Here is a 21,611-nt window from a genome sequence, read left to right on the forward strand (position 1 = left end):
AAGAAACAAAGACTGCCAAAGATACAGAGCCAACAGTTGAACCGGCACACAAACCAAAACTTGTAGAAGACATTACAGAAGAGATCAAACCCACAGGAGAACCAGCACAAGATGTACACATCGTAGAAGAAATTGTAGAAGAGTCAAAACCCACAGAACACCCAGCACAAGAACCAGAATCTGTAGAAAAAATTGCAGAGGAGAAGAAACCGACAGGTGGAACTGCACTAGAAACAGATCGTGAAGTAGTACCTGATGAGGATAAAACCAATCATAGCATTACATCTGTAGATAAAACACAAGAAACAATAGGAGGTGAACCATCAGAGGATACAGAAGAGGCAACATCTGAGGAGATAACAGAGGAAGAAGTTGGTTTCAGGGAAGCAGGAGCAGAGGGAACTAAACCAGAAGTGACAGAGGAGGTTGGACCAGAGATCCCTTCAAAATCTGATGAGGAGATCACTCCAGTTGTTGTTGTTGTTGCTCCAGATGACACTGAGGGATTATTGCCTTGGACTGAAGTGGAGGAAACACCTGGACCAAATATAATGGTGGAACTTCCAGGAGACTCTGAGGTAGAACTACCTTCAGAAACCACCAAGCAGAGTACTACCCAGGTGGTTGAACATTCAAGTGAGGTCCCAGAACCTCGATACCTCCCAGAAGTTGAGGAAGAATTCGTCCGAGAGGCTCCAAGTGAAATAACTCCAGAAGTTTTGACTCCCACCCTTCTGGGGATGACTTCAGAGGTAGAAATCCCTGAGGTGGTAACCTCAGAGTACCCTGAACAGCTTGCCCTAGAGCCTGCACCTGGGGAAGACAGCACACCAAGTGAGGACACCGTCCAGGTTCCTCCGGCGGAGGTCATGACAGAGGCTTCAGATGAAGTACCATCTGAGTCATCAGATGAAATCACTCCAGAAACTGTTGAGCAAGTCACTGCAGTAAGTACCAAGGGTACTGCCACTCAAGAGGACACCCCTGGCACATCTTTGGAAGTCACGACCAAGTACGTAGTGGAGTACAACAATGGCAACTTCCCCGTTCGAGCAGAGAGGCCCTATGATGTAGATGACAACTTACTGGGAAACAATGGCTTTGGGTTGGATGGTGAGGCGGAGAACTCGGTAAGCAAGTGTGGATTAGTGGTAGAATCTCTGGGTATTGATAAACACTTTTCAGTCCCACTGCCAATAAGATAACCTATTTTCAGTAGCAACACCAAATCTATCTCTTTATGATTCCTGTGTATGTTCCTGCACATTCAGATTGGTAACGAGATCGACGACACCTTGTTGCGGCCCCTGAGGCCCCTGAAGGACCAGGTGGTCGAGCTGAGCATCAAGCTGAGAGGAGAAACCTACAACGACGCTCTCAGAGACCCGAGCAGCTTCCACTACCAGCAGCTGGCCAGACACTTCACACGCAAGGTAAGACCATTTGTACAAGGACATTAAGTGGATGAAGCCCATGGTATGGGATGCTACAGTTTTCTACATATGTAAGTCTTATTTTGTAATATATTCCAAGCAATCATAAACAGTAATTCTTAAAGTAAGTCAAGGTTTTAACAGTAAACCAGCTGCCGGAAGCACAATACTCAATGTGGGGGAAAAAAAGAAAAGAAAAAAGCAAACGGTTATTTTCTCAAAAATATACTCAGTATGCAAAACATTTGATTGAGACTTGGAATATACAGTAGAAATAAGCACTAGACTGATAAAGATACTTCGTAAAGGTATATCTCTCCTCTGTTCAAAGTGAATTTTTCCCTGCCTTATTCACGCGGATTTAACTGATTGATTGTTTTTTGCAATCTGCGTTTTTTTGGCCCGGAACTGCCAATGTACCAGCGGTAGAGATTTTTGCTCAAGCTTTGTTCATTAATTTGGGATAAGTGCAAATTTGTTCTTCAAGTTGTCGTCTTCTTTGTCTTTTGCTCAATGTGCGCTGCCCGGAACAATTTTACATCACCGACTTCTAAAAGTCACTGTGTTCAGTCCGAGCACACGTTAAGAAAACCAACCAGTGATTGATGGAGGTTTTTAAAAAAATAACCAAAAAAGAAAACAAAACGTCTTTTCATTTGCTTTCTTCGATGTCTACGTACAGAAAAGCTACAAGTTGACATTTGGTAGTGGCATGGCTCCGGGTATTGAATTCTTCATCTGTGTAGAGATGTAGTTTGGATGCAGCTTTATCATGATATGCCAAAAAATATGTTAGAAATGAGACTGTAAACATCCCGTAGGTGTGCAAGGCAGATTTTTGGTTCGGTGCTGCATGCTAATACTTAGCATTAGTAATGCATGTCACTGTCTTGAGTGAAGTTCAGAGCAGCCACATTAGCATGCTCTACGTTCACAAGGCTCTGAGCTAACATTTTAGCATGCAGTATGTTGAGCAAGGCTTCGAGCCAACTCTGTAGCATAAATGACTGTAATTATCTGGATAAATGACTGTAATTATTTTCAACATTTAGAAAATAAAGACTTGAGGCAGCTTTGGGCTCAAACATTGAAACTAAGGTTGAATAACAATGGAACGTGCTACAACTCAACACTGTTTATGCCAAATTGCTGTTGTGGAGCTACCTCAGCATGAAGCAACATTTTTTTCAGTATGACCCACATTGTTGTTGTCATTTTATTTTGTAGAAAAAGATGAGTGTGCTGAGCTCTTGGTTTGTTTATCAGCCAGTTTTTGTGATTCTTGCGGTTCCTGCCCACACCTCCTCCTCATTTTCTTGACTCATTCTGTCATTTCTCCTCTCTCTGACGTCTAGGTTGCATACTCATTACCAAATTGACTTGCTTTGTGGTTTTCCGAACTGCAGACTCAGGATTTTGGCTCCGCTTTAAAGGCCTTGCCTGTTTTTCACGCATTAAGGATCTTCACTCTTTAAAGCTCAGTTTCCTCGGCCCTGCCAGCGATCAGCTATATGAGCCGCCAAGGCAGAAACAGAGCTGGAAAACTTCACATACAGTATACGAGCACTGACTCACTTCGAGTTGGTGGAAAAACAGCTTCTTCCAGGAAAGCAGAGACTGCCGATGTGTTCCCGTACCCCTGGGAGGTTTTCAGGCTCAGTGACGCGGGAAGCCAGTTTATGGTTTGAATGTTGGGGTCGGGGTCATTAATGAGGGAGTATGAAGTGGATAACAGGCCTAATAGAAACAGCAGGAGTTCGACTGCAGCAGAGAAACAGAGTAGAGGCAGGAGAGTGCAGCCATGGGCCACTGGGACCTGAAAATCTCGATTTTCTTTTTTTATTCCAGATTTCACCAGCTAACACAGTTTTACCAGGGATACATCTAAATTCCATTCAACTGTTTGGCATAATCCCGACTTTACTGTTCTGCCCTCAGCTCTTCCATGCTGGACTTTCAGCGCTATTTCCAATGATGACCGTTAAATGTATATTTGAAATCAGTCATCAGAACATCCAGGTGTGCTGGTCAGATGCTCAAACAGCCTCTAAAACTCAACTCTGTGATGCTGGATTTTGGGGGGGTCTCTGTCCACAGTGAAACACTTGAGCAACATGAGAACAGCTACGACGAAACTGCATCACAGCAACATCTGGTGAGGAGTGAGACAGACAGCCAGCTCATAACATCTGTATCTTGTAATAAAATCAAGATGAATATTACTGTGCTGAGTGTTAAACCTCCTGCTCTCTGTGATCAGCCTCGCTGTGTTTTAATGCAGCTCAATTCAACATGCGACGACCGGCCGCAACATTTACACCAGCCGCAGGTTTTGATGTTGCGGCCGATCGTCGTGCAGCTGTTCCCATTTACAGATGTGTCCCTTTCTGGTGTCAGACACTGAACCGGGGTGAAATAAACACTGCATGTTAACCAGGGGTCACTCCCAAACTGCAGCTGCTGAGAAAATCATTAGTTTATAATGGAGACGTCGACGCTTCTGTTATTTAGCCCCCCCCTCGTTTGATGTGTAGATGTTGTTAGTGTACTGTTAGTGCACAGCTCAACAGCAGCAACAGACTACAGACTACAAAATGATCATTCGGGTGAATCAAGACGTCTCTGAAACAGTTTCAGCACCAGCTGAACATTAGAAACTTCATGGAGGAGGATCATCACCGGACTGTCGGATCGGACTGGCCGAGTTCTACCTGGGTGTTCTCGATAAACTGCCAGCTCAGTGTGCAGTGTATCGACATTAACCGAAAACTGAATAGAATGGAAAAAAAGCTGAAGGTAATCAGTCAACTGAGTCTAAAAACAAGCCAAGATATCAACTTTTGGACTCACATGGGACTCAGCCCCCGTCCTGTGCCTGACGCATCCATCCGTCAGGACCTCTTTCCTACGCGGACTTTGTGGCTCTTTATACTACCTCATCTGACTCCTGACTTCTGTACACCTTTTTTTTTTTTTTTTTGACAAAAACACGCCTGGTGGAGGCGAAAAGCAAGGCGCTTGATGAGCCGTTGGGTGATCCGTAGGGCAACCATGCATGCAACTCGGTGTGTGCGTCTTCTGTGGAGGGGGGGGGGCGTAGAGAGCCGAATAGCTGCCGTGTGACTATTCTCAGCCGGGTGCAGTTAGACACTCTGTTGAAAAAAACCTTTTTGTCCAGTCAACTTACAGACTTGGTGAGTCTGGGTTAAGGTGTTGTGGATACAAATCTTTGGGAAAATCTTTTTGAGCGGTTGCTTCAGCCACACAGAGACGGACGTCTCCTGTGCAGGATTTAGCTCTTTGACCTCTGGCGTTGTCGTTTGTCTGGTGTGTCACAGAAACAGGTTAGCGAAACTTTCCTTCCTCTCTTTAACTTCCAGATTGAAGACGCCTTTGAGAGGCTGCCGGGCTTTAAGAAGGTCTACATCATCGAATTCAGGTCTGAACTCTGCTCTGCTGAACTGTCCCTTTTGTTGTCCTCAAGTGATATTTATCCTTGAAAATGTTGGGAAACATCATTGCCACTCAGAGCGGGATGAAATCTGCAAATATGTTATCTGACATATAAGGCGGAATTCTTTCTCGAAGTTCTGAAGATGGTTCAATATACAGTCTAATCATATACGACAGGTAGAGCACATAATGCTAATTTGCCAGCTTTCATTTTTTTTAGTTTATACGTATTTCTGTGTTGTTTTGTTTCTGTTCTCAGGCCGCAGAAGGACCTGGAGCGGTGAGTCTGACAAACTTTTCTCAGTTTTACCTCTTTCAGACATAGTTTTATCACTGAGTATTAAAAAAACGATTTGTACCTGTATTAACCCTTGAGCTGTAGCTCTGCTGTTGATTTTGGGTTTCTGTAAACCGGAGGCCTTGCAGACGACTCTTCAGATGTTTTGTTTCTGGGGATTTTCATGTTTTCACTTAAGCGGAAAGATTATACGATGCTTCTGTATGTTTCAGCGATATTTTTTGAGCCTTTACGGCTGATTTAAGCCCTAATCTCTTTTCTGAATCGGAACCACTCACACACAGCTAACAGAAAGTCACCCAGAGAGCTCTGAAACAGCAGATCTGAAGGTCCAGCGGAGTCTGATAAATCCATCCCATCAACCTGTGACTTAACTGCAGAGTCCGCCATCCCTTTAGTGTGCAGGGCCTGATGGGAAGTTCAGCTGTCGTGTTTGGGCGAAGCAGGTCAAAAAGAATAACAGTGATCCAGTGACAGTCGTCTGTACGTCCACGGCTGAACTGCAACAGGAGCTGATCACAGCTGATTCGGCAGCTTTTGATGGGACGGTTTGACTACATGTGAATGAATATAGGCTTTGAAATCAGTTGTGTTACCCTATCAATATATTTTGTGACATTACTAAGACTCAGAATGTCTCATCCCCTTGGTTGTTATATTCTTGACTGGAACACACTGGCACTCTCCTCTGTTCATTCAAATGCTGATCTTAATTGTGTGTTCACAAATCTCACAAACCTGTGGACAAACAGACAAAAAACTCCATAGATAAATCATATTGTTGTGGATGAGAAGTCAGAGGGATTTCCTCACCTTGTGGCGGTGCCCCCCCCCTTCAAAGCCCCTTTCACCTGCCCGTTGCAGGAAGTAACGGCTCCGCTGCCACTCTGCTCTAATTTCCACTTAATGTCCTTAACAATAGTCAATCAGCTCTTAAGAGGGATAAGTCGCTCGCTGCTCGCCGGCCACCTGCAGCCGCTGTAGGATTACCGTTAAAGGTATATGACAGGCTCGCTGTCCTCCCCCTCCTCCCCCCTCTCCCTTCAGCAAAGCCCCCTCCCGCCCTTTCGTTTGACCACACTGATAAATTCACTTTGTCAGCTCAGAGAGGCTGTTAAACTCACCTGAACTCTGCAGAGTCGTGGACAGGCGACTCAGCGTGAAGCCCGAAGCTCCGAGCTGCAGGAGGAGAGAAAAACGATCGGGTCGTAAAGTCGCTCGCCTCGGAAATTAATCTCGGAGTGAAGGATCGAGGTCAGAAAGACGTGAAATAACAGACAACGTGCACAGATGTTGAACCGGCGGATGGTGATCATATCAGTGTGCATGCTCTGGTGAAGTCAAACGTTCCCAGTAGGAATTTATTTGGTGATTTGCAGGTTTAAAGAGCTAAAATCAGTATTAAATGTTGCTGAAAAGCACAGTCTTAAAGGGTGACATGCGTATATGCAGTCTGTCCATGACCATATCTCACTGTGTAGCAGGCCCTTATTACATGTTGAAATATACAGCAGTCATTTAAATGCTGCTGAAACATAAGTTATATGTAGAGTCCACGTCCACGTCTAGGAAACCTCCACTTTTTTAACCAAAGTTAATGTTGAGATGTCATTTTACTCTAAAACATGATACAGGAATTTAGTCGAATCAACTAATCTTTTATTGTTAATTTGAAGTAAATAGTTGAATAACTAGTTTCCATTTCAAGTTTTTACCAGTAACCTTCTGGTGTCTCCACTGATTACCTGGCAAATGTTGAGGGCCAAGGGAAACAGTCCGGCACAAAAGCCCCGCCAAATGGCAAATAATGATTTTTACACTTTTTTAGTCACATTTACAGAGACGCAACATTCCCCCCCAGGAGTCAATAATTGAGTCCTTACAGCTTTACAGATAACATGTTATTTCAGGGGTTAATAATTTCCTCCTAGATTCCTGATATTTCATAATAATTTCCTAACAGTCTCCACTGGTAATGTCCTGATGCAGAATCATCAGACAAAACACGTTGAAGTCTCGACCACCGATTTGTCTTCTTCCCTCTCAGGGGTTTGGTGGTCCTGGTGCACTACGCCATCACTCTGGACGTGGACGGCAGCGGCATCGCCAACGAAACGCTGGACTTCATCTCTCTGCAGAACAACCTGGTGGAGAAGAATTACCCCGGAGCCGCAGAGCAGCCCACCGTCGTCTACACCATCACGGACTTCCGCAACTACATCACCGAGGCGCTGCACAAAGACAACCTCCTGACCAACAGCAGCCTGGGTACGCAGGCTGACCCGCTGCAGCTGGAGAACGGTACGATGCCGGAGAAACACTGCGGAGGGGTGAATGATAAAAAGTGTCGATAGTGGCTTTAGAAAAGCTTCCTCTCTAACAGACTTTGACTCTTCCGCAGCGGAGAACTTGTTGCCCTCTGTGAAACCTACGAGCCGACCGGCCGACACCCACAACAACATGGTGAGTGGAACTCAAACAAACGCAGAATTAATCAGCTGCTTTCTTACCAAAGGGAATTTTTGCTTGGTTAAAATGATCGTTTCCTCACTCACGAACGCAGCAGAATCATGTGGCAAAAAAAGTAAAATTCTGAAAAATCCTGAGGTTGTGGGACAGTGAGACGGCGTAAAAGTGGCATTTAACGCATCACTGTTGGATTTTAAGATGTTTCTGTTTCTTTATCAATACCTGTAATGTCCTTGACAAAGGTAATAAATGAACAAACAAAACACTTTTCACAAATAAACATATTGATTTCAACAGTCATTAGAAAAACAACACTGAAACTAGAAACTTAAACTATGAGAAACAGAAAAACGAAACAAAATACTCTAAACTAAAACTAAGAACTAGACTATACCAGACGTATAGCAAACTAAAGCAGCTACATTATTTGTAAAAATATAATATTATACTCTAATAAATATAATAATATCTGTAAAAATGTAAAGTAGAAAAACCTGAGCTTGCACTGCTGTCACCTATAAACTTATAAATTACTCATATTAATTTGAACGTAGTCTTTTAATTTAAGGTCATAAGGTTGGGTTAGTTCAAACTTTTTAACGCACAGTTGAACTCATTAAACTATCACAAAGCATCATATTTTATCCCATTTTTACAATGTAAAGCCTTAAATATGAAATCTGAAGCGCATCAAATGAATAATCAGAAGAAACAAACTGTTGATTGAACTCTTTGGATTTCTGTTTTCAGGATAACGTACTGGCTGCAGAGAAGCCTCCCGACGCACCGAGCCACGAGGTGGACAGCAGCGGCGTTTTCCTGAAGAAGGACGACTTCCTGCTCGACCCCTTCGACCCGTGGAAAGGTCATCAGAGCGGGGGGGCGAGCGAGAACGACGTCTTCATGTTCGACGAGAGCACGGCTCGGCCACCGCCTGCCGAATTCCCCGCAAACATGTTGGACCTGGAGACAACGAATCAAGAGAGTGAGTAAATGTCACAATCAGAAAACAACAGGCTTCATGTAAAACCAACTCATACCAGCAGGGTCTTTCTTGAGTGGCGCTTAAGAACGAATCTGATTGAAGAGAATTTGTCTCATTCACCGATTATCTCATGTTTAAAATGTTCTTTTAGGTACGAATATTTTCACGATATAATATTCGTGACCAGCCCAGACATCTTTTTATCCGAGTGAATTTTGAGTATAAATATGCTACGGAAATCAAATCTAACAAAATTATATAACTGAAATAAACGTAATGAAATTAAATATTGATAATTTGTTCATCTTACAATCATCATCATCATCATGGCTGCAAATTTACTGAAAGGCTTGAGAAGATTTTAGGATTTTATGCTTCTGTTGGCATTTCGGTTTGTTTCTGGTGAACTTTATTTTGAAGCACAGTTGTACTTCACAATAAAAGTGCGTTAGCTTTTCTGTGTGTGCAGTAACAGCACACAGCTGAAATCACTGACTAATTCAAGCCCAGTAACTCCACTGCAGCTCTGAATGATGTGGAGAAAGATTTATCTAACAGGAAGCCTGTGTGATGAATGCACCTCTGTTAAAATGCTGTTAAAAAGCTCTGATGGGTCAGAGTCTGATGGGAGAAGCTGAATTCAGAGAGTTTTTGGCAGTTTTTGCTTGAAAAATGACTAAAATGATTACTCAATTGTCAAAATTGTCGATTGACCAATTGATTAATTGCTGCTTTAATATAAATATATACATAAAAACAGAAGTCAGAACATAAAGCAGAAATAGATCTGGACATTTTCAGCTGAATATTTAAGAAATTGTATTTGAAAAATATGGATCATAATTGTTTTGCATCAATAATGTATACAACAAATAATGGCCGTTATTTGTTATAATAATTTGTTATAATAATTATATAATAATCTCGTTCTTTGTTAACCCCTTACAGAGTAAGTTTGTCTATAGAAGTTACGGCTACAAATTTGATCAAAGAACAGAATCTCAACATTTTACAGTGTGAGAAAAAAAACTCCTTCGCCAAAAGAGGCCAAAGAGGTATCAGTACTTTGAGTCAACTAAAACATCTAAACAACCTTTAAAACCTTTCAAACAATGGAAAACAAAACAAATGGAAACAGGTAATTAATGTCATTAAGATGAAGGCTTTTGCAAATGTAATCTCAATTAATCCCCACATGACTCCAACCTGGTCCTATCAGGTTTTCTCACTGGGATGTGAAACTTTAAACGCATCTAGATCCTTTTAATTCGTCCTGGTAGAGTTTTTTTTCAGATGACGTCCATCAGGGCTCTTAGGAGGGAGATCCCGGCCGTAAACTTCTCCATGTGTTTTTCTACTTTACAGATAATGGAAATATTGAAGATGAGGGATTACTCCGCAGCAATGCTCCCGGTGCCGGAGATGATATCCCCCGAGGGGATCATGCAGTCGGTCCTGGAGGCTCCGCTGCCTACCCCCCTCCGCCAGTGAAACATCTGACAGGCTCTGAGAACACGTTGGGCGATGGATCTGGCTCTGGTTTCTCTGGAGACGGCCAGGGAGCTGATCTCTGGTCCTGGCAGCCTGCGGCGACATCTGACAGGACCGGCTTTTACAACAGGGGGGATGGCAGCCTAGAGGTGCTACCGCCACCTGATTTGGAGGAGACTGATGAGGAGGACGAAGACCAGGATGAGGAGGGGTTTATTGTTGAGTTGTCATCCACTGAGAAAGATGATTTGGTTGCAGTGGGAGTAGAATTCAACAGTGCTCACCCTTCGTGGACACCAGCAGTTCCTGCTTTTGAGGATTCATTGCCAGATGGAGGCATTGAGGAACCTTTTCTGGATAAAGTCCTGGTCACGCCGTACATCAGCACTGACCCGCGGTACTCATCGACGACCCAAGCACCTGTATTCTCACCCAAAGGAACCTTGACTGTCGGACTTTCAGCGCAAGCAGTCGAAGCATCTAGCATCTATGACGACTACTCCTTGACGGAACTGCATTTGATAATGGCACCAGTCACAGATTCTCCTAAACCTGAAGCTTGGACTCGTGAAGCCCCTGTTTTTGCAGGATCCACTGATTTAGCAGTCAAGCTTCAAGAAACCACTGAAGTGGTGGAAGTAACTACTGCAGCAGAAATAGATCTTCCAGTTGTTACAGTTGGGACTATATATGCAGATGATGTACCTAAGAAGGAGGAGGTTGAAGTCATTTTTGTGCCTGAAGTGCCTGAAGTCCTTGATACTGGCACCTCCTCAGCCGAAGAGTCACCTATGTTTGTAGAAGTCCAGGCAGTCACAGTCAAAGAATCCAGCGTTGATACAATCACAGAAGAGCCACCAGAACTCGAGGTACTCACACACAAACCCAAACTGCTGCTGCCAGAACCCTCAGATCACGATGAGGTTGAGATTATGGAAGAGCAGCACATAGGCGCCACTGATCCCACAACAACAACAGCGCCAGCGGTTGAAGCCCTAGACGAAGACCTGGTTGTGGATGAAGTCATGATCATCACCACAACCACTGCTGCTCTGGTCCCAACTTTGTCCATAAGCGCAGACCACAGCACCAGCAGCATCGTGCTCTCGCCTGAGAAGGACTCACCATTCACTCGAGTGTCGGATTCGGTGCCAGAAGACGAGGAACTGGATCAACATGAGCACCTAAACCATGAAGATGATGACGAAGTTCCGATAAGCACTCCATCTTCAGATGTTACTCAGTCGACACTCAGAGGGGTGGTCACAAATGAAACAGAAAGTGCTACAACAGATGTTGCAGGAGGGTCGGCAGGTGTTTCAGTGCAGGACAAAGACATGGACACAACCTTGACAGATACTTTGCAAGGGGAAGTAGATACACGTATCCTCCAAACAACAGCTTCCTCGCTTCAGGAAGTCAAAGACAGCACTCCCGCTACTGAGACTGAGCCCTTTGAGCGTGATTTCTCCGATGTGCCAAGCATCGACGTCAGCTTCGACGTGTTCCAGTACGGTGGCATGGCGACTGAGGGCGACAGCAGTGGCTTCTCCAGCGGGCCTCAGGGGACAGATTTGGATGCCATTGCTTTACCGACCCGACCTGGCAGGGCCCTGACTGTGTTCTTCAGCCTGAGGGTGACCAATATGGCGTTCTCCACGGACCTCTTCAACAAGAGCTCCCCTGAGTACAAGGCCCTGGAGCAGCGGTTCCTACAACTGGTGTGATTTCAAAGAATCTGGTCTCAGTGACTAAAACTTAAAGATTCTGATGTATCATTCTTCACATGTGTCTTTGTCTTCATCTTTCAGCTGGTCCCGTACCTGCAGTCAAACCTGAACAACTTCCAGAACCTTGAGATCCTAAACTTCAGGAACGGCAGCATCGTGGTGAACAGCAGGATGAGATTTGGTAAGCCGGTTCCCAGAGGTGTCACCAATGTCGTCTACCTGATCCTGGAAGACTTCGCCAACACCGCCTACCAGACTATGAACCTGGCCATCGACAAGTACTCACTGGACGTCGAATCAGGTAAAGTTACACCTGACATTTTAATGAAGCTATAGGCTGCGGCCAATGTGGGTTTTTGAAAGCTGACAGCGGACAATGGTCAGTTTTCATGCCATGAAATTACAGTTTCCTTAAAACTTTCACTCTTTTTGAAAAGTCCCTTAAAACCGAAAGACACATGTTTTTTCTTCCAAAAGCCAGACCATTGAAATGTTTTTAGGGTAAATGGCTCAACTTTGGCTCTATAGCACAATAAAAAATGACAATATGTAACTGGTTTCCAGTACAAATCAACTTGTGTTATTTGTTCGCGCAACTCTAATATTCGTGTTTGTAGGGCGAGACACACTTCTGATATCATGTTCTTTAGGCAGATGTTTGAGGACCTTCCCGAGGAACGTAGTCTATTTATTCTAAAATATTCTAGGCTGGACTTTCAGGTAGCGTTTTTGGACATCTTGGACATCTCAGCATTGTTACGAGATGTTTCCTGCTCCTCAGGCTGAGTTGAATCCTCTGTGTATCTGCGGAGGCTCAGCAGCTTCGACAGCGTTTCCCCTGTCAGGACTCTGATCTAATGCCTGAGATAATCTGTCTGGGAGGAACTTGAGCAGCAGCAGCATCAGCAGCAGCGGCAGCAGCAGCTCACACTGACTCACTCTGATGAATCAACATCATGGCAACTGTTTACCTCCGTCTGTCTCAGCCAGTACACTGTGTCTCTGTCCACTGTGGTTCTTTATACCTGCAGCTTTATCTGCATTGTGGCTGAAAGGTGTGTAGACAGCGAGGATGTCGATTTGACTGAGGCTGTAGAGTGGAAGAAGCTTTTTTAATCTATTTTTCAACCATTCAATCTGAGACTCAGTCTCCACCTGGTATTAACTTGAGATCTATATCTGAATGGAGTACGAGTACGGAAACACACACCTGTCCTTCCATTTTGGGAAGCTGTAAACCTGCCCAATAGGGTTGAAAACCAAAAACCAGTCTGCATCTATACTAGCTTGATTGTATATGTGTTTGCCTTGTGTGGATGGAGAGGCAGTAGTGTTGAAATGTTACTCTGTCTGTCAGTCAGTCTGCTGAAGTCTTTCTTCTACTGAACAAGGCTAATTTTTCCCTTGCAGAGAAGGCTTGTGTGTAGCTTTTATTGTGACAGGCGTCTTGAGACAACCTGTGCAGATGCCATTTACACCTGAGTGGGATGGAGAAGTTTTTGTGGCGTCGTGGTGCCAGTTTAGCCTTTTGTCTCAGTGACAGTGGATGCTTTCTCCAGCGGAGGTGAAGCTGTAATGTGAGATATGCTCTTCTTTCCCGCAGCATGTCCAACTCCGCTGAGCTGCAGCTCTTTAATCTGTCTGAGCCAATCAGAGGAGCTCCTGACAGCCTGATAAAGCTAATCTACAGCAGTGAGTCACTGTGGACACGATAATCAGTTTACTCCTCTCATCTTCACTGCGCTCAGAGGGAAGGTTTTCCATTGCACCAGCACATGGTCAACCACACTGAGCCTTACAGAGCTGGATCTGACCTGTCATAGCGCAACCTCTACGTTGTCGATAGTTGTTTATTCCATAAGGCATTTTCAATGATACAACTCAACTAGTACACGACGCGTAGCTAAATCTGATTAATTGTAACCCTCAGACTTCCGCATTTGCTGAATAGTAAGGACCAAACCTACAGATAAGAGGTTGACTGATTTGTCAGCTGATGTGATGTTAGTAATATGAAAATTGTCCTGTAGAAATGATCAGTCCAGGGTGTTTTTCCTCATGAAACTCGAGTTATTGGAGGTCAGTCAGAAGCTTTTATTTGTGGTCTCGTTTTATGCTGTTGTATGTTAGAGTCAGGCTGTTTAAAGGAGCAGCCTTTTAAATGAACTTATTAATCCTTTTTCTGTCCGTGCCAGTTGGAGGAAAAAGCCAGGCGTAGAGTTCAAACCAGACTCTAGCTTGAAGGTCACCTTCTGTTTGGTTTTTTGGTGAATTTTTAAGATTTGTTTTATTGTTCTGTAATTTCCAGTTAATTTCTTTCACGGCTTTCCAGGAAACCTCTTTAATTTGGTTGTAATTACAAAGATAATAGATAAAGTGTTCAGCTGGTACAGTTCCAGTTAATTAGGAGCTTGCTAGTTGGTTCACAGCAGGTCATTTGAGTCTGCGAAAAATGTGAAAGGTGGATAAAACACAGAGAGCAACGTTTTCCGATAATCAAAAGGAGCAGTTCTTTCAAGGAAATTCCTACTTTCCCTATAATAAGCACCAAGTCCTGTAGTTCTTTCCCAGAAACTTCCAAGGAAATTACATACCAGCAAAATAAAGCGTTGCTATATTTGTTATTCTCTTCTGTATAATATGGATGAGTAGCTCCCATAAATTGGAAGCTAATTGGAAGCTTTACAGTCTAAAATAGCCCAGACGGCCACTTTTAGGCATTGGACTAAAAGGGTTAAACATGTGGCCTTTGCTGTACGATGCAGCTTCCTTGCTCTTTTTTCACTGAGGGTTAAAGTTTTAATTCATAAAATTTTAAAACCGTATTCTGACATTAGCAGCGTTTGTCCTTATTTCAGACAAGGCAGACGCTTTAATTCACACCGAAAAGCCTAAATTGTGCAAATGTGTTAGAAGCAGCTCTTCCTCCTCCAGGTCGTGTACTAGAGGTCTCTAAAACTTGGTCTTCATCATCTTCTGTTTATTTCTTGTTATTGTTTTTCCTCTCAGGTGACAGAGCAGATCCCTGTAAGTTCCAGGCGTGTAACAAGTTTTCCAGGTGTATGGTGAATCAGTGGTCGGGCGAGGCTGAGTGTGTTTGTGACGCCGGGTATCTGAGTGTGGACGGTCTCCCGTGTCAGAGCGTCTGCGAGGTGCAACACGACTTTTGCCTCAACGACGGCAAATGCGATATCATCCCCGGCAAGGGCGCCATCTGCAGGTTGGAGGAGGTTTTTTCACTCTGTGGTCTTAACATCCGACATAAGAGAACTCAGGTTACTTTTCTTTGTAAGAATAGGTCACTTTATGTATTGAACAGCATATTTTACACGTCTGAGGAACTTTCCAAATCGTCACATCGGTTTTTAGACTTTCGTTGCATTGGTGGACTCGACATTTGAGATTTTTTTCCGTTTTTTTTTTTCAGTTCAAAAAACAGGCACCGGTTCCTAAAGTATCTATTAAAATAAAGCAAATAGTAATACCTGCACCTTCTTTACTTTTATGAATGCTGCTTGCTGTTTAGAATTAACGCATAAATAAATATCATCTTAAGTACAGTTAAATATTAACTTCTGTCCAGATAGATGATAGATAGACAATATGAATGCTAAACAAAAGAGGGCCTAGAATTGGACCGTGAGGGAGACCGACCGAGCATTTCAATACGTTTTGTTTTTGGCTTTATTTTTGGTGGTTTCACTGAACTCTCCGCTGCAGATGTCGGGTCGGGGAGAACTGGTGGTATCGTGGTGAGCACTGCGAGGAGTACGTTTCCGAGCCGCTGGTGGTGGGCATCGCCATCGCCTCGGTGGTCGGGTTCCTCATGGTGGCAGCCGGTATCATCTTCTTCCTGGCGAGGACGCTGCGAGAGCAGTACGACGGGGAGGACACTGAGGACCCACTAAGGTGAGCAATGACACCAACCGTCTCATCGTTTAAATTCCAGCTTTGCTTTTGTTTAGATCAACTGCGTAGCTGCTGCAAGTTTGGGGGAATCAGAATATTTTTATTAAAAAAGCTTAAAAATAAATCTTAACCTTTCAAACCCCCCCCTCCCCCCTAGACGTGGTGACAGTGTGCCAACGCTGGAGCGCGCCACCAAGTTCAACCCAATGTTCGAGAGCGACCAGGTCACCGCCCAGTACTACCGTCGTTATGAAGACGATATGCCCCAGCGCTACCGGCGCCGTGACCCCGACCTCCCCCAGTACAGCAGCTCTGCAAGCGTAGACGGCTCCAAAGAGCTCAGCAGCGACGAGATAAGACACATCTACCAGAACATCACGCTCACTAAAGAGGTGAGAAAAACTGTGTTTATGAACATATACGGAGTTTATTTTGATCCAGCTGTTATACTCTGAAAGCAGCACAAAACTTCGGCTGCATACAGCAGAGTGTCATGAGCAAAGAGGTTTACTTGAATATCAGGTCTGCGTAATATGTGGCCCAGTGGCCCCATATAAATGAAACACAAAAGGGATCCCAAAATGGGGTCTTGCGGGACGCCACAGGTATGCAGGCCCCTCAAATAATGACTGAAAAACATTGTGTCCGCAGTGCCGTAGTCTAAAACCACTGGGATCCGGTGGGTCTGGCTCAGTTTCATTGATAAAGTGGGAACTGGGAAGACTGATCATTTGAAATTGTGGCAAATATGAATTTCTGTCTTAGGCTCCCTATTAGGAGCGCTAGTAAATTACAGCAAGATGGTTGTCCTGATTGCTAGCGCCGTACTCACACCAGATAAATGGAAATTAAGCCTAAGCTAACCATTTTTGTTCACACGTTAAACAAAAAATGTTTATTTACAGTTTATTTAAGCGCATCAGTCGTTCACAGCCTCTCTTCAAGGTCCATTTAGTAGCTGTTCTGGAGCTTTCCAATAGACTCACATGATTTTTGTTGGATAGAGTTTGCACGATTGTCGTAAGACTGCAGAGGCCTATGTTTCCATTTTTCTGAACAATTTAAGGAGCTGTTGTTTGTTAATGTTTTCAGAATTAAAAGTTCGCTCTGACCCTTAAAACCGTATTTGACAGAACAGGATCCATTTAGTGGCTGTTGGAGCTTTTCAATCATCTTACATGATCTTCATCAGCAGAAAAAAGGCTCGGTTAAATGTAAGTTTAAACATCTGTAAATTTGAACATCTGCAGTTCCATGACAAACTCCAGCTGAGGGTGAAGATCATGTGATGTGGTTTAAAGCTCAAGAACAGCTACTAAATGCACCTCATGGTGAGATGTTTTTCAACTGTCTCCATGATTGAGTGTCGTTCTTCCTGCCATTTTGAGATCTTGCAGCTTCTAGAAATTCCTCCTATCGTCAAACTCTGAATTTTAACTGGGAGGCCGACGTAAACAGGTTTTTAGTTTTTGGTCCTTTGTTAACTGGTAATGTTTGTGATTCTTAATGCAGGTTTTGGTAAATTTTTGTTTATACTCACGCAGCCCGCAGTCAGTGAGCAGACTCACATAGAGGACAGTGAGTGTGGGAGTTTGAGCAGTGTCGTACCCTCTAGAGAGGAAACCCTCAGGAACGTATTTCAGTTTTACAGAAAATGCCCTCACGGAAGTGGGTCAGGCGCCAGCTTCTGAAGAGGCGAGGCTTTCGGCTCCTCACGTGTGCTCCTGCTTTACTCTCTCCTACTACAGAGAGATTTGGCTTCTGTGTCTGAAGCCACAGGAAGTGTTTAATAAAGTGAGTCCGACTCTTTGGATCGAGTTGACCAGGTGTTGTGACATTTTTTTGGCTCAGTGGCTTCTGTCTCAGCAGGAGGTCTGTACTACGCAGACGGTTGGTTTTACCTGCAGGACCTCCTCCTCCTCAGTCTACACCTCCTCTCAGCCCGATTTTTAACGTAAACATGTCTTCTCTCCGCTGACCTCTGACCCCTCTGCAGGACATCCAGGAGCGTCTGAGGATAATCGAGTTGTGTTCCAGGGATCAACACTTTGCCGACTTTGTGCGACAGACTCAAGTGTGAGTGATTTCATTTCTCTCTGTCAAGTCCACACGAAACCAGCTGCGGGTGTGAAGGTTGTTCCGGACTAACAGCTACAGCTGAAGTTACAACACGACATTGATTGTTCGCACGTTAATTCGTTCTAGTCTTTGTTTATTCAGAGGGTCAAATTAAGAATACAAAGAAAAAAGATTAAAAAATTTCAATTACTATTTCTTTATCGTACGATACTGCACCAGTTTTAAATGCAGAACTTGTGATAATGAAATAAACCTTTAAGAAAATACATAAAAAGATACACAAAATAGTAGAATATAATAACAATAGTGATGATAATAACACATTTAAAAAACAAGCAAGAAAATGAATAAATTGAAATAAAAAAGGAGCTGAAGCCTAACATTTATTTAGTATTAACAAATATTATTTAAGGAACGAATTAACAGTTTAATTACAATTAAACTTCCACTAAAATTAAAAATGTAATCATTATAAATAAAAATGAAATACATTATAATAACTAATAAAAAATTATAAAGCTCGTACTTCTTTGAATGCATGAATACACTGTGTAATAAAGCAGCGTGCACTAGAAAACAGCATAAGAATACATTCAATACAAATATAGAATCAAATTTAAATTCTGTTTATTTAAATTTAAATGTTTTCATTCACTAATCATGACTCATAGACTTAGTTTTGAGGAAGTATTTTTCTGTTTATTTTAACATCAATATATTTTTCCTTTAGAAATAAAACAAGGGTCTTTCAAATATTTTCCTCCACCGACGATTGGCTGTGTCCCCGACCAATCAGATGCTCCCTACAGACATTATAGACTTTCTCTGGGCGCGTAACGCTGAGGGGCGAGCCAGGTTACAGACACCACCGCCACCGGAAATCGGTTCGCCGCCGCCCGTCCACCCGTACCTGAGACAGACGGGTTTAAGACCGAAAGACGAGACTTGAACATTAACGCACCGTTGTTCAGTAACGGTAGACGAGTGTTTGTCCGCAGAGACGTCCACATATGAATAAAATATTCCGGACACTTCGGTGTGACTCAGCGTCTCCAGAAAGTATTGTAATTAAAGTTTGACACACGGGCTGTTGTCTCATCTTCAGGTTAGTCCAGTTTGTCTTGTTCAGGAGTGACGTGTGGATGTTTTTATTCATCACAAAGACAGATGCTCTTTTAAATGTCAAATAATGCTTATGATGAGTTTCATTTATTCATTTTGTATCCATCTGTTTTTGCTCCAGAGCAGAACATCTTTCCTGCTTTAACAAGCTCCCGACCTTTCCTTTAGGTCAAATGAATTATTTTGTTCAAACTCGAGCCGCAGGTTTGTGCTTCCAGCATCTGAGCGCCCTCTGTTCGGTGTGGAGGTGTTGTCCACCTGCTCCGGGTGTCGGTTTCCAGACAAGCAGGCTTGTCTGGAAACTCTTGACGTTTCGCTGACCTTGGAGCTGCTGGCGAATCAGTGATTACAGTTGATTTTTTTAATCGGGGGACAGCGGAGTGAAAACTTCCTGCACGGGAAGTGGAAGGCAAAACACGAAACAAAAATTGACAAAGAAATCGTATCCGTTCATTCAAGATGTTTAAATTTCCATTTCTTCTGGGCACCTTAAAGACCGGTCTTTCATTTTGGCCTAAGGAACTTCATTCTCAACACCACGAGATCCATTTAGTAGCATCAGCAGATGGAGAGTTTCGGTCTCGATCTCAACCTTTCAGATAACACGGACAGGAAATTCATAACATGCTTAGGAACACAGGAACATTTCTGCAGCTCCGCGACAACTGGACGACTCCATCTGCTGATGAAGATCATATGATGTGACTTAAAAAGCTCCAGAACAGCTTCTAAATGGACCCTGTGGTGATTTGTCGGCCGCTGTTTAAAAAGTCAACAGTGAACAAAAAAAAAGTATTTCAGTTATTAGAATGGAGTAGAGTCTGATATCTGTATATTTGTGGAAAAACATCCTACAAATGTCTTCCTCATGTATTAATCTTAGACCCAAGAGCCTCCCGAGCTTCACTTTGGTCTTTGAAAGCTCAAATTTACCAGTTTTTACCTTAAATTGACTGATTTTCACTCTGATTTGACCTCACTTTCGAGGTTGGCAGCAAACAGATCAACGGCTCAGTTTTTCCTCTATCCTGACAAGAGTTTATGGAACAAAAATAAGTGTAAAAGAGTTTGACATGCAGGTGGAGGATTAGACCAAACATAAAACCATTGTTAAACCGCTTCGGCATTTCTGCTGCAGAGTAATCACAGCCTGTCAGTAAAGTACCGAACTACAGCTGAAACATTCAGCATTTTTACGTCAAAATCGTGATTTGAAACACGGAGGAGCCAGGATTTTAATCTATTATTAGCACAGAGTTAGCAAGCTGTAAAAAGAGTTTAACCAAAGTGTGGGTGCCAGCTGTCAGTTCCTATAAAGACAGGCATCACCGGCAGGCAGCTGTAAATATTACGCTACTTTTGAACGTCACGGTCAGTTTATTGCTAAATGGGGAAACATTGGCCGAAATTGTTCATTTTTTCTTATTTGTAACTTTCGCAGAAAGATCTCGCAGCAACAAGCGACCATTATTTCTCAGATGTTCTTTTTTTAATGTAGAAATACATTTGTGATTAAGGTGGATGTGAATTTATCTTGTTTCAAACTAGGTAGACCATAAATACAGGCTCAGAGTTTAGTTTATGGAAAATAATCACAATTTACACAATCTCACTCGAAGGACTGGTTAGAAAAATATTAAGTAGATGTTCTCTCCAGAAACTCCAGCCCTGAAGTAAATCAAATTAAAATCAAATTACACCACCATCTGCAGGAGTTTTAGACCAAACAAACAGCTGTATTGTGAGTCCGGTTCTAAACAGAAAATCCACCAAACGAATCTCCTTCACGATCTGCAGCCTCGAAAAACCAAACAAAAACCATGATGTAAAATTTGTCGAAATACACGAGCAATAATCCTTCTTCTTCCCTCCTCCTCCTCCGCTCATCTGTTTATGTTTGGGGTTATACTCCCAGGGTTTTTTGTGGTTTGGACGAGTCCTGTTTGTGCCACATCCCTCAGCGGCCAAAACCACCAAACTAATCCAGTTTTCTCTTGTTTCGTGGAGCAGATTCCTGGAGAGGAGAGGGAGCTCCACCACATAGTGAGCAGCGAGGCGGTGACCTCGAGGTACGAATATCATGTTGCTCCGAGACATTTTTCCCAACTTTAATGACTGACTTTACCATTTTTATCTCTTGCTGCTGATTTTAATATTGTTTCATGTCTTTTTAGACTCTGTCCAGATGTCTCATTATTGCCGCCGAGTCTTTTAGGACAAACTCGGAGCTCTCCGACATAATAAACATCATTATGTAGCTCAGACGGCTTCAGGTTACATGAAAAACATTGTCAAGTCTAATGTGTCTCAAGAAAGGTAGGGAAGCAGCTGCAGCCACAGCTGGAGTAGTGTCGACACTGGCCTCTAAAGACTACGCTACCCATGAGCCTCAGCGGATGTTGCTGAAAAGAAGGCAGTAAAATAAGAGTTTTTTTCTTTTTTAAAATTTGTTTTTTACGTTCCACAACCTCTAACCTCACTCCGCCATGGGTCACGCAGAAACAGAACCTGAAGCTCTCTGATTGGATGTTTCTTACAGCAGTGCACTCTGGGACCTGGAGTTGACTTCTCTCCTAAAGTCCTGAAGGACACGGTTTTGTCAGCTCTGTGTCTCATTATTTGTCCCGACGAGAGTTGAGAGG

General features: G+C 43.3%; 1 protein-coding gene across 2 annotated transcripts; it reads left to right on the top strand.

Annotated features, from left to right (window-relative positions):
* Positions 1-263: 263 nt before the first annotated feature.
* On the top strand, positions 264-21,184 carry LOC120798373 (interphotoreceptor matrix proteoglycan 2-like). 2 transcript variants are annotated; one of them, XM_040142625.1, is made up of 15 exons: positions 264-1,130; positions 1,272-1,433; positions 4,814-4,872; positions 5,146-5,166; positions 7,232-7,485; positions 7,586-7,647; positions 8,404-8,638; positions 10,004-11,850; positions 11,941-12,160; positions 14,869-15,079; positions 15,580-15,768; positions 15,926-16,160; positions 17,765-17,844; positions 20,980-21,038; positions 21,144-21,184. In XM_040142625.1, the coding sequence occupies exons 1-14, from the start codon at positions 552-554 to the stop codon at positions 21,011-21,013; spliced, it is 4,188 nt and encodes a 1,395-aa protein (XP_039998559.1). In that variant the 5' UTR covers positions 264-551; the 3' UTR covers positions 21,014-21,038; positions 21,144-21,184. The 2 variants fall into 2 exon arrangements, with proteins under 2 accessions (XP_039998559.1, XP_039998558.1); XM_040142624.1 differs by lacking the exon at positions 21,144-21,184 and having other exon boundaries at positions 20,980-21,083.
* The last annotated feature ends 427 nt before the right edge of the window (positions 21,185-21,611 follow it).

Source organism: Xiphias gladius, chromosome 13 (assembly GCF_016859285.1).
Source record: "Xiphias gladius isolate SHS-SW01 ecotype Sanya breed wild chromosome 13, ASM1685928v1, whole genome shotgun sequence".
NCBI lineage: Eukaryota > Metazoa > Chordata > Actinopteri > Istiophoriformes > Xiphiidae > Xiphias > Xiphias gladius.